The 13,837-nt window shown below is 47.5% G+C and overlaps 1 protein-coding gene across 1 annotated transcript in view; it reads right to left on the bottom strand.

Annotated features, from left to right (window-relative positions):
- TAMM41 (TAM41 mitochondrial translocator assembly and maintenance homolog) overlaps window positions 1–13,361 on the bottom strand; it is a 51,794-nt gene extending 38,433 nt beyond the window's left edge. Inside the window, exons 1-3 of the mRNA XM_082266117.1 lie at window positions 13,003–13,361; window positions 4,391–4,573; window positions 1,251–1,343 (exon numbers count right to left, since the gene is read on the bottom strand). Of these exons, the coding sequence (XP_082122243.1) occupies window positions 1,251–1,343; window positions 4,391–4,573; window positions 13,003–13,140 (414 nt within the window). The 5' untranslated portion in view covers window positions 13,141–13,361. The remainder of the gene's footprint in view (window positions 1–1,250; window positions 1,344–4,390; window positions 4,574–13,002) is intronic.
- Between the last annotated feature and the right edge of the window lie 476 nt (window positions 13,362–13,837).

Genomic DNA, 13,837 nt, shown 5'->3' with positions numbered 1-13,837 from the left:
TTTCATTCATTCAGGAAAAATATTTCTAAATTCTCAAACGATTTTTCGTGGCCGAAAAGTTGAAAGAGATTATCAATCGTCATCCACTAACTACAAGAATATCGGCCGAACGTTCGCAACATTAGAATTTCGCCCGATTTTTCTGCTAGTGTAATGCTAGTGACCCTGAATAAACAATTTTATTTAAAAAACAAACATACAAAAAAAAACACAAACTACAGAATTCATTTTAAGAGTTTTGAATGGTCTTTTGGAGGGGGCTAGCCTGGTTCTTCAGGTTTAAAAATGGGATCCGACACGGACATTTATCTAAATGCTAATATTTCATCAAGAACCAAGCAACAATTTGCAGTCTGAGCAGCACAAGGTAATCCCTCCGGCAGCCAGGGTAAATGGGGCAGATTGTTGGAGTGCTTTTGGGTAGAAGGGGCCTGAACAACTTGTTACCAATGTACCCATGACCTTCTAGTTCTGTGCCTCTGCTGACATTCCTAGAAATAACAGGCAGCACACTAGATGCGATTCAAAAAACATTTAAATTCAAACTTATCTGTCAAATGCAGTAGTGTTTGAATTAAAAAAAAAGCAGTGTCTCACAAGAAAGGGCTTTGCCTGCAATTCAAAACGCACCTCAACAGAACATGCAGAGTCTCAAAAAAAACCCAATAAAAACAGCAAGATGAAAATGCAGCCTCTGCACAGATGGGTGTATTGCCTTACTATAGTTAATGGAAATGTCCTGACCTCGTTTAACGTGTTTTAGTGCCGGTTCACATTAGTGCGATCACAGAGATTGCATGTAATTTAGGAGCAGTGCGCTCCGAATTACATGCGATCTCTGTGCGGTGCAAATTTCAGCTATACAGTTTGTATGGCTGAATTTGCACCGCAATCGCACTAAACACGCACATGACCCTTTTTTTATCTGTAGCACAATCGGATCGCATGGTGGTTCACTTGCAGATCGCACTGCGATATGCGATCTCAACTGGGGGGGGGTCGTTAACTTTTAATTGACACCCCTTGTGTATCGCATATGGCAGTGTGAACTGCCAGGGGTGCGGGTGCAATGCGGGAACAGGCTGCATATTCGCAGCATTCCCGCATCGCAGAAATGTGAACCGGGAATTAAATATTTGAAACGCAGGAAAACAATGTCTGTGTACATGTGCCCCTGAGGTTTGTACTGCAAGAAAAGAAACCCTTTCCCTTCATGGTTCCTTCTCCAGCTTTCACTCTCCCCATCTTACCGGTTTATGTAAGCGACCAGCAATGTACAAAGTCTTCCAGTAAAGTAAGTCTTCAATGAGAGTATCGGTACTGACGACCCCATATTTGATGACCTGGGGAAAAGAAGACATGAAGCTGTGACAAGGAATCCCATATATACAGTGCAAGTTCACTTAGAAATAATGTATTGCTACTTCCTAAATACAAAATCAGTAGCTATTCAAACTCTTGATATAAAAATACATTGATTAAAATGCTGCAAGCTAAAAAATGCTTCTGTAAAACAAATCCGAACCTATGAAAACACTGTACTGCTCAAACAGGTAGGATGTACATTTTCTTTTCACACACCGATCAGTACAGTACCGCTTTCAAACACACGACCTATTCCATGGTTTTGGTCAGGAAGTCAAAGTATTTGAGAAAAAGGACTTCTGGTATCCTTAGGCCCATCTCACTTTCATCTGAATAGTTGTACTATCTTATTACTCAAAGCCAAGACAGAATAGTTTCTAAATCATGTGCTAATGAAAACTAATGTGCTTGAAACTGCTGTATTAAAAGTTTGAGAACAGTATAAAATTCTGTCTGTAGGAGGTGAATAATTGGCCATAGGGTTATAAAGAAATGGTTTGCTTGGCTTTGCTTACTATCTTTAAAGAGAACCTATTATTAACTTAAAAGATTGTAGGCTTAGCACAGAAAACTATTTAAATACTTACCTGCAGCGTTGTATTTATTAAGACCCCGTTCACACTGGGGCGATCCGACTTGCCAGGGCGACCTCACAGGTCGCGGCACGCAGCTCGCACCACGACCTCGGAGCGGCCGGCATGGACTTCATATCATTGAAGTCAATGCAGGTCGCCCTAAAGAAGCTCCGGACCCTTTTTCTAAGTCGGAGCGACTTGTGTCGCTCCTTTTAAAACGGGTCCATGGCTTCTCTATGGCAGGCGACCTACGGCGACCTGTCAGGCAATCACAGGTTGCCCCAGTGTGAACGGGTCTAACATTGCCGTAAAATGCGATTTTGAAATTGCTTGCAAATTTGGTTACTCCAGGAAGAGTCAAAAACCTAGCACACCTCCATCCTTCCTTGCACACCACAGGCCTTTCCTCGTCTAGCAGTGTTCAGTTACTGTCTATGCTGTCCCAGCTCCTCTGCCTCTATCCTCACCTCCCTGCATACGTTTTTAAGTAGCTGCCAACAGGAATATTTGAGGGACAGCTCTGAGTCTGCCGGGGCTGCGGACATCACATCTACGATGGAGACAACCAGCAGCAGTATCAGACACTTTGGATGTCTACACAAGGGAGGATTTTACAGGTAAATAACATTCCTAAAATATGTTAAAGCCAAGTTCTCCTTAACCACCTCCCGCTGACCCGGTGCATATATATGGCCCTAGGTAAAAACTTGTGTGGGCTGAGAGCGGGCTTCCAGTAAAGTAACCAACAGGTACCTAAAAGCTCCTGATGCATACTTGGGATCGAGTGATCGCTGTGAATGCCAATCTCAGCGGTCACATGATCAGAATGTCTGCCTCCACCTCCCAGCATTTAGATCCACTTTAAAGGGCTAGAAGGCAGCAGTGGGAAGGGATTTAGGAACATTTACACCTGTATTTAGGGCACAACATGGTCTTAAGCACCCGCTTTCCAACCCCCCCACTTGTGACAGCATGCAGGGGTTTCTCTCCCCTGCAGCTGCTGTCTGCCCACACAGCTGCATCATTCATTTACAGAGATCTGCATTTGAATGAATTACATGTCTACGGAAAACAAACCTGTCCTTCTCAATAGACTATGTATGCGGTAATCAGCACACTTCTAGTTGTGTAAAAAATAAAATGTAGAATCACATATTTGATAGTAGGGGAAAAAAGTGCATAAGTGTTGGGATAAAACCCAAAATATATAACTGTGTATATAATGTGGCTGTGCAATAACCATCAGCAAAACAGTCCTATTGGTGCAAATATCACATTCAATAATCCATGCAGGTATCCGACAAGAGGACAGAGGATCTTGGATGGAACGGTGCAAATGGAACCGCCTCGACGTTAGATATTATTAGGCCAGCACCCGCATGCAAGTCCGGAGGGAGGACCACCTGCTGGACAGCCGTCCATCAGGGCAGCAGAGGACTCCGCTTGGGACATGGTGAAGAAGACAATACATAACTGGGAATATGTTACATGAAGCTAGCAGAGATCAATGCTATTACCCTAGGTATAACTAAAGGCAAAACATTTTAGTTTTAGATAGATTGGAGAGGAGTTAGAACACCTGTCAGTTTTTATTGCTGTCTCTGTCCCTGTTAACCAGTTCTAGACTGGAAAGATTTGCCCCCTTAATGACAAGGCCATTTTTTGTGATTCGGCACTGTGTTACTTTAACTAAAAATTGCGCGGTCGTACGACACTGTACCCACAAATAGAGCTTTCCTTTGGTGGTATTTGATCACCTGTGCAATTTTTATTTTTTGTGCTATAAACAAAAAAAAGAGCGACAATTCTGGAAAAAACAAAAAAAAAAACAAACACTTAATTGTTTCCGGATTGTCTCCACCTAATATTACTCCAGGAGTGTGCACTGTTTTTTTTTTTTTTTCTAAGTGGGTAATTCTGGGATAGAATTGTATTGTGTCCAATGGCTATTTTACTGGAAACCAGAAAAGCAGGCCTGACTATAAGCTGTAAACCTGTTTTTTTCCCTCAAACAATGTATCAGGAAAGACAAAAAGTGCACATCTTTTCGGAGAACACACAGCTTTCCTTATTACATAGTAATAGGGCAGACCATAGATTATGAAATGTTCTTATCGCTTCATTTCACCATCAACAAAGTCAGCTTTGGCGGCAGAATCCCTCCTGCCAGCAGAACACAATGATTCGTGCTGCCGGCTGTATCCGGTGGCACTAATCGTTCAGAAAAAACCCACAAGGCTGGCTGTTCACAAGTCAATCGACAGAACAACATGTATACAAACAGGGTGCTCATACAAAGGTCGAAATTCAGCCAGTCTCTGCTAAAGCAGTCAAATTTTGATCCATGTATGGCCAGATTAAAGTCTTTGCTTTAGCTGGAGGACCGATGTTTGCAGCATGGACATTCTATTTTACAATCATGGACAGCAGTATCCAGGGGATGGACATACCTTGCCTTCACATGGAACCAGCGTGTTAAAATAGACTCCAGCTCCGTACCTATTCTGGACATTAGTAATTTGCTTCGGCCCCAGATATTTCAGGAATGAGTAGTGACTCCGGTTCTGCATTAGATTCATGGTATGCCATGTGACAGGGTCATCAACTGCAAACACAAAGTCCAGCATGTTGTTCTGGAAGGCAAAAATTTAAATTGGGTAAAACGAAGAAAGAAGAAACAACTTTTTGAACAACATAAAACGAATATCATGATAATAAATCTCAGGGGTCATACGTAATCTTAACCCACTTGACAATTTGAACGAACAAGAGTCACTTTAGGTGAAGATTTCCTATGTAGGCAGCAATCAAATTAGCTTGAGATGACATCTTCTAGTTTATTTTTAAAAAGAGACCCTACCACCAAGGAAATGCCTGAACACACAAACCTTTTATCCGAATTCAGTCCCCGTTGGATAGATTTCCTATCACCGTCTGTGCATTAACCAGAAAATGATTGGAAATCTCCCTAGCGACGACAGGGGGGGGGAATAGAAAACCTGAGATCTTCGTACAATTCTCCACTTGATCTGCCATGTCTGGACACCCCTCACAATGAGGATATGGCTCTTTCATACAGGCACCTTCATTCCATCTCAGCATGTGATCCATAGACTGACCCCTTGCTGAGTCAGATCAGGATGGAAACCGATATCAGGTATGTGATGGAAGAAATACAGATTGATGTCATTCTTTTGGGTGGATGTAACCAGACATGTATTTGCTTAGATCTGCCTTAACTCAGCCAAGTCTGCAAAAAAGTGAACAGAGACGCAAACTTAGTGGGTTAAGTTTGATTAACCTGAATGGTCCCTATCGTAAAAGGACACATGACCACATAGACCTGGCCTTTATAGGAATACATTGCAGTTTGTTTAAAATTTGTCCAATTACAGGTCAAAAAAGAGGCTGATGAAACAGCTATGGGAAAGGGGCTTTAGGGACTCCCACACTTCCTCCTGGGTTACTCATTACTTTATCAGATGTCTCCAAACTTTATAAACCAAGGCCCAGTTTACTGTACTCAAGACCTGAGGGGGGCCGGACTGTACCCCCTGGGAGTAGAAATTGTCTTAGCAACAGTGGGAGTGAATATATTATTGGAATTAGGGGGAGGAAATAGTGCCCCCTCATTAGTGTCAATGGAGGGAATAGTGCTTTATCGTTGGACGTCAGCAAGAGGAACAGTGCCCTAACTATGGTATTAGTGAGGGAATAGTGCCCCATCATTGCTTTTAGGGGGGGGGAATAGTGCCCCATTGTTGGGTGTCAGTGAGAAGAACAGTGCCCCATCTTTGGTATTAGTGGGGAAAAGTGCTCCATCATTGCTATTAGGGGGGGAAATTTCCCCAATGGTTGGTGCCAGTGGGGGAGGGGGAATAGTGCCCCATCGCTGCGGTCAGCGGAAGGAAGGGCGCCCCAACGATGCGGTCAGCGGGGCAAAGGGCGCCCCAACGCTGCGGTCAGCGGGGCAAAGGGCGCCCCAACGCTGCGGTCAGCGGGGCAAAGGGCGCCCCAACGCTGCGGTCAGCGGGGCAAAGGGCGCCCCAACGCTGCGGTCAGCGGGGCAAAGGGCGCCCCAACGCTGCGGTCAGCGGGGCAAAGGGCGCCCCAACGCTGCGGTCAGCGGGGCAAAGGGCGCCCCAACGCTGCGGTCAGCGGGGCAAAGGGCGCCCCAACGCTGCGGTCAGCGGGGCAAAGGGCGCCCCAACGCTGCGGTCAGCGGGGCAAAGGGCGCCCCAACGCTGCGGTCAGCGGGGCAAAGGGCGCCCCAACGCTGCGGTCAGCGGGGCAAAGGGCGCCCCAACGCTGCGGTCAGCGGGGCAAAGGGCGCCCCAACGCTGCGGTCAGCGGGGCAAAGGGCGCCCCAACGCTGCGGTCAGCGGGGCAAAGGGCGCCCCAACGCTGCGGTCAGCGGGGCAAAGGGCGCCCCAACGCTGCGGTCAGCGGGGCAAAGGGTGCCCCAACGCTGCAGTCAGCGGGGCAAAGGGTGCCCCAACGCTGCGGTCAGCGGGGCAAAGGGTGCCCCAACGCTGCGGTCAGCAGGAGGAAGGGTGCCCCAACGCTGCGGTCAGCGGGAGGAAGAGTGCCCCATCGTTGCAGTCAGCGGGAGGAAGAGTGCCCCATCGTTGCAGTCAGCGGGAGGAAGAGTGCCCCATCGTTGCAGTCAGCGGGAGGAAGAGTGCCCCATCCTTGGTATTAGTGGGGGTAAAAGTGTCCCATCATTGGTGTCAATGTGAGAAATAAATGGATTTTTGTAAAATCTTACCGTAAAATCCTTTTCTCTTAGCTCATCGACAGACGTAGTCCTCGGTGATACACCACCTTCGGGTTATGTTACCTCCGCAGGAGCAGGACTAGACAGGAAATTAAAAAGCTCTGGCCACACCCTAGGGGCAGTCCCAGAGGGTATATCCTCTCTCTCTCTGCCTCAGCAAATCAGTTATGTGAAAAAGCAGTGCTTAGAGAATTTAACCCAACCCAACTCCAAAACAGAGGGGCGGGGACTACGTCTGTCAATGAGCTAAGAGAAAAGGATTTTACGGTAAGATTTTACAAAAATCCATTTTTCTCTAGCGCTCATCGACAGACGTAGTCCTCGGTGATACACCACCTTCGGGACGTCCCAGAGCAGTATCACAACTGAGGGGTGGGAAAATGGAAATCAAATCCCAATCTAGAAGGCCCAACCGGTGCCAACTAGAAGTTTACAATGCTCATCCTTAATGATGAGACTCACCAAAAAAAGAGAAAACAATTTTTTTTTTTTTTTTCAAACAGAAAAAAACCCTCGAGGTAGACCACCGGTCTCCTCAAATAGCGGCCTGCAAAACCTTGCGGCCAAATGAGGCATCCGCCGATGCCATCACATCAATTTTATAAAATTTTGTAAAGGTATGTACCGACGACCAAGTGGCCGCCTTACATACCTGGACCACTGACGCCTGATGGCGAAAGGCCCAGGAAGTACTGAGCGCTCGAGTGGAGTGCGCCCTAACAGGGAACGGAGGACTCTGACCCTTAATAGAATAAGCCTGTACCACCGTCTGTCTAATCCATTTGGAGATAGTCGCGGCAGATGCAGGCAACCCCTTTCTGGGGCCATCCGTGATCACAAAAAGTGAATCCGTCTTACGGAACGATTCCGTAACCTTCAGGTATACCCTGATTGCCCGAACCACATCCAAGGAATGCAACGCATGTTCCTGATGATGCTTTAGCTGAGGACACAAGGAAGGTAGTACAATATCTTCATTCAGATGAAAATCTGAAACCACCTTTGGAAGAAAGGATGGCTTAGGATGAAGTACTACCTTATCCCTATGAATCACTAAGTATGGGGACTGGCATGATAAAGCAGCCAGTTCTGACAACCTGCGTGCAGAAGTGATAGCCATCAAGAAGGCCACCTTCTGGGATAAAGTAAGCAAGGGAATCTCCCTGATGTTTTCAAAAGGAGGTTTCTGTAGAACCAACAAAACCAAATTAAGATCCCAGGGCGGTAAGGGCGCGCGGACTGGTGGAGCCAGGTGCCGCACCCCCTGGATGAAATTCCGCACCAAGGACTTGGTAGCTAAAGGTTTCTGAAAGAAGATTGCTAATGCTGAAACTTGACCCTTGATGGGGCTCAAGGCTAGCTTCTGCTCAACCCCTTTCTGCAAAAAGGCCAATATTCGAGTCACCGAATAGGTACGTGGAGGAAATCCTAAAGATTCGCACCACGCGATACAAGTCTTCCATGTGTGATAATAGACTCTGCTGGAAGTCGCTTTCCTTGCTTTAATAAGGGTAGGAATGACTGAAGCTGACAACCCTCTGTCCTTCAGTACTTGGGTCTCAATGGCCAGGCCATTAAAACCAGCGACTGTAAAGCACAATGGTAGATTGGTCCTAGAGACCGTAGATACTCCCTGAGAAGCAGTTCCCACGGAACGTCCGCGACTAGCAAGTCCAAGTTGGCCAGGCCGGCTTGGCGAGGCCAGCCTAGAATTTCTAGGACCACTGGTACTGACGGAATTTGAACCAGGCGTCCCTAGAGCTATCTGGCCTCGACCATCCGAGAAAGTCTGGTCGTTCTCTGTTCCCACACATTTATCCGACACCTGATTCCTACCAGGAACGGTGATCTCTCCTGGTTGAATCTCAGGGACCGAAGTCACCCGGCTAGAGGCTTCTTGGTCTGTCTGGTCAACCGGATCCGATTCCTGTGGGGAATTGAGACTAATCTTAGGAAAAGGTAAAGAAAAAGATCTGTTCAGGGAACGGTGACTACCGCTCCCTGTAACACTTAAATGTTGGAAGGGAAGAATCGCACCGGTAGTAGTAGTCGATGCTCGATCTAATGTCCTGAATACCGGTGAAAACGTCCCCCCACCCTCAAACCGGGTGGGGGGCGCACCTTCAGGCTGTGTAATCCTTTGCTTCGGGTTTGGCTGAGTCGGTCCTCTGTTTGTCCGACCAGCCCTTCTTGAACCCTCCTGGAGGAGTCTTGCCTTTCCCGCTTGTTCCAGCTGGGCGTGCGAACCCTTTATGGGCGGTAAAGAAAGGTCCTCGCTTGTTGCGAGGTCCCTTAGCTTTAGCAGCCTGTGGCAAGAAAGTGCTCTTGCCCCCAGTGGCATCTTTAATGATTTCATCTAGGGTGGCCCCAAATAGGCGATTCCCCTGAAAAGGGAGATTCGTCAAGGTCTTTTTGGAACCTAGGTCCGCTGACCAGCATTTTAACCACAGCACACGTCTGAGGATTACCGCTGACATAGATGCATGCCCTAATAGGTGAGTAGTATCCAAGGCTGCGTCACAGATAAACTGTAGTCCTTGTATAATCTGTTCCATCAAATCAGATGTTTCCTGGGGAATATCTTTTCCCCTAAGGTCTTGGCGTACCAATCTCGCCCATTCCGTTAGTGTCTGGGAAACTAGACCAATAACAATTACTGGTCTAAATGCTGACCCTATCAGAGAGAAGATAGTGCGGGACTCCGCTTCCATCTTCCGATCCACCGGATCCTTAAAGGACGAAGTGTCCTCCACTGGGATAACCGTGGCTTTATTCAGCCTGGAAATAGGTGGATCCACCACTGGTGGTACCGTCCATTTCTTAATGAGGGATTCCTCAAAACGGATAGCGTCTAGCAATACGCTTGGAAATAGTAAAGGTACGTTTAGAATGCTCCCATTCTCCTTTGATTTTATTACCAAAACACTTGGGTACAGGAAAAACCTTCACCGTTTTGATGGGCTTGTTAGTACCAAAGGGAATCTCTGTTTCAGTTGCCTCTGCCGGTAAAACCTCAAGTCTTAAGGTTTCCCGCACCACCACAACTAGTGCGTCCACCAATGCTTCTTCCTGAATTATGGCGGAAGAATGCACGTCCTCCTCACTGTCTGAGGGAGCTTTACCTGAGATAACAGCCCTTGCAGAGGGACCTGCAGCTGCAGTGACCATCTCTGAATCTGAGTCAGAGGTGTCAGATATTATAGGGGTAGGCGGGGGTCGCTTTCTTGACCCCCGTCCCTGACAGGCCGCCTCCACCCGAGCCACCATAGACTCCAAAACTGCTGTAAATGCATCCATGCTCTGTGCACCGGCGGGTCCCGTGGCCCCCTTGAGGGAAACAGGTGGGGGTACTTGTGTGGCAGGGTCCATGATTATTCCAGTAACTACCCGGAAACTTCAATCAAAACTTAAATAAAAAACTTTTTTTTTTTTTTCCAGACCCCCAGCGCCACAAAAGCCCCTCAGTGTTACCTGCTAGGGATCCCTATCGAGCGAGAGAGAGAGAGAGAGAGATAGACCCCCAGGCTCACCACTTGATGCTCAGCGTTCACTGCAACAGTTTACAGCGCTGTGTTCACAAACAGGAAGTCTTTTGGCTGGCTGCCCAGGAAGAAAGGAGGCGGCTCCGCCCCTCTGCACGCCTTCCGGCGCCTCCCCTAGCTCCACGAGGTGTTGGAGTCACCTCAAACATGGCCGCCCCCATGCTGCAGACACGAGGCTACGCCAAAATGGCGGCCTCGTGCGATCTACGGCGGTTTGTACAGCATAGCGGCGTCCTGCAGTAACTAGGCATCGCAAAACCTTTCTCTCATGGAGATCAGCTTGACCGGCGGTACCCTGGCGGAACCGCATGGCCGTCGGGAGACCTGCTTCAGCTGGAGGAATGACCTGGCAAGCCGCATACCTGTCCTGTGACTTCTGACAGGTAGGATACTTCTAGTAACACAGTAAGCTTCCAGTGCTGCCACATATTACAATCATTTAAACATACTTTGTATTTAGATTGTCAGCTCCCAAACCAAGCCTGCTGGCTTTGTACACAAAAATCACACTTAATTAGGGGGATCTGTGACCTGTTATAGGATAGAGGGGAACCCATCCTTACCATTACAGAGAGGGGCCCGCGTTCACCACAAGACCCGACAGGGGGAAAAGGGGAACATACTACTCACCATACCGGAACCAGGCGGGCGCCAACTCCTGACAGTACCCCTCTCCACCGAAGTTGGAGGGCTGTCGACCAATATGGACGCTGTGACTCATGGTCCTTGGCGTTTCAGCGGGACGTTTAACTCGCAGGGTCAGTCCCCGTTCAGTGGGACTATGTCGCGGCCGACTCAGCGCGGAGCTATGGCCTGCACGCGCTCGTAGGCTGAACTGGGGTGACCACTGGATCTCAACATCCCGCCCGTCGCCCAGTTCAGCTTTCTTGCTTGAAGATCTCACAGGAACACTGGAGAAAAAAAGCTGTCTAAAAAATCTTTTCTAAGAAAAAAATCCTGCCAGGACCGAAGATCCCAGCAAGGTATCTAGGTCCTTACTCCTGACTAGACAGAAAAAAACTGATTTGCTGAGGCAGAGAGAGAGAGGATATACCCTCTGGGACTGCCCCTAAGGTGTGGCCAGAGCATTTTAATTTCCTGTCTAGTCCTACTCCTGCGGAGGCAACATAACCCGAAGGTGCTGTATCACCGAGGACTACGTCTGTCAATGAGCGATAGAGAAAGTGTCTTGTTGTTGTCAGTATAAGGGATTATACCTCATATACCATTGATTTATATAACTGTTAGGATGTCCTCTAAACTCGTCTTTATCTGATCAAAATTGTGTTTATTTTCATCCAATCATCCGAGAGGTCCAGATCATTTCCTAACCTATCACATGTAAGCAAAGGGACAGGGAATATCAATGTCACTGGCTAAGTATGGGCAGCTGTCCACAGAAGGGCACCAACGTCATCAGCATCCATCCCCTTTTGTTTATGTGTGCTGCAGGGAGTGACAGGAGGAAAATAAACATTGTGATTTTGATATTCATATAGAAATGAGATTGGAGGACACCGGAGCACATTTCCAATGGGAAAAGGAAGAATAGGAGGGCCTGGTGAGAAATCTGACTGTCTGACCTCCCAACAGATATAAAAACAGCGATCAGACTCCACCTAAAAATGAAATGTCACTTTGTGTACACTATCTTGTTAAAGTGTAACTAAAAGAAAAAAACTTTTTACGTTTTGGACAGAATGGAAATGGGATTAGCACACCTGTCAGATTTTTGTTTCGGTGTCCACATTAAGGAGAGTCGCCGTCTTTTTTTATTTTTACTTCCCTCCACCTAAAAGATTTTATTTTGTCGTTCAACTGAGTTGTACGGTTTTAATAAAGGGTCACAATAAAGGTGGAAAAACGTCTAAAATGATTTATCTTTGTCTCATTTTTTTTACATCACAGAAACCTGACATTTTAACAGGGGTGTGTAGACTTTTTGTATCCACTGTATATCTATAGGGGGTTATAACGAGTGATTGACCGATATTGGTTTCTCGTTGCCGATACCGATATTTTGGTCAATGCATATCGGCCGATATTTTCGTACATTAAAAACCTTTTTTTTTTTTTTTTTGTTCTTTGACAGGTACTCTTGTGGAGGGATATGGGGGGGGGGGGTCTAAAAGACCCCAAACCCCTCCTCTGCACTTTAAAGCATTCAAAACGCCAAGTTCGGCTGTTTTGAATGCTGTAATTTTTTGAATCTAGCGCCGAGTACCCAGAAGTGATGTCCTGACATCATGTAAAAACCCAAAAGTGGAGACCCGATCAGAGCCGAATGCGGGTCTTTGGCGGCCGCGCAGGCTGGTTTCCCAGGTCTCCTGGTGGGACGGGTGACCCTGGTGAGCCGCGGAAAGGCAGCGGGAGGGGGGACATCCTCTCCCGCTCCTTGTAATGACAGCCGAGCGGCTTCTCAGCCGCATCGGTTGTTGTTACAAGACAGCTGACCGTCAGCTCTGGAAGCCGGTATCGGGGTGATTCCTCTAGCTGCAGGCATCACTCCGGTACAAGCACTTTCCCAAAATATCGGCAATATCAGTCACCTTGGTGGCCGATTCCAATATATCGGGAAAGTGCAGATCGGCCATCGATATTTGGCTTTCCCAATAATCGGTCGATCCCTACATATAACCCTCCCTTACTCTATTCAAAATGAAAAAAGTTTTGCCTGTAGTTCTTCTATAAAGAATCTCATCTCCAAGTCCTACTGACAGTTGTCTGTCACTTCCCCTCTTACATTGGCATGGTTCTGGGAGGCCCCGGTCTGTCTGAACACCGCCGATCCATAGGCGAAGGCGAGGCTGATATCCTGGGGGAAGTAGGTGAGCATCCTCCGGAGATGGAAGCCGGTGCCCTGTATGGCTGGCACTGCCATCCTTCATCACACAGCCTGCTACAACACACACATCACCGGCTCCGGTCACCGTGCATGTATCACACACCGTGCGGCTAATTCCCTTCACCGAGCATCAACCACACATGGCACCGCATATTCCTTCTGACCTACATGCCACTTCCGGGTCCTCTGGAACGCATGACTTGATAGGTTAGGTCTTACGACCTTAGTTATTGGCTTCCGGCCGCTCGGGTTGGATTGGTCGGACTGCGCAAAGCTCGTCTAAGGAGGGGGGTGTCCAGTTTGAAGCTCCGCCCTCCCCTTGTTAGTGTGTGTGTGTATATATAGGGAGGCTAGGAATACTAGTTCCATCTCAGTGTGAGATGGTACAGGATGATTTTGACATTTTATATCTTACAGAATAGGCAGGGGCAGTGTGTGTTTGGTAAATGCACAAAACAAAGAGGAAGACACTTCATATCTAGAAGGCTGATGAGAGGTTAGGGCTCTAAGGCTCCATTCATGCCTGCGTGATGCAATGCGACGCTATGTTTCATGCTTTTGTTGCACCAATAGCATGTGGCAGCCCATACATTTGAATGGTCTTCTCTACGTGTGACAAACAAGTAGCTCCTGCGCCTTTTATGGCAGTGAGCCCTGTGCGATTTGCAATGCGCGTTTAGGTGCAGTTTTTTCGTGTGTGACAAAACACACAGCTGCTCCCCGTGTAAATTTT

This window comes from Pelophylax lessonae (assembly GCF_965119305.1).
Source record: "Pelophylax lessonae genome assembly, chromosome: 8".
In the NCBI taxonomy this organism is placed as follows: domain Eukaryota; kingdom Metazoa; phylum Chordata; class Amphibia; order Anura; family Ranidae; genus Pelophylax; species Pelophylax lessonae.
The sequence above is the reverse complement of the archived record's forward strand: the minus strand, read 5'-3'. Positions and strand labels throughout refer to the sequence as shown.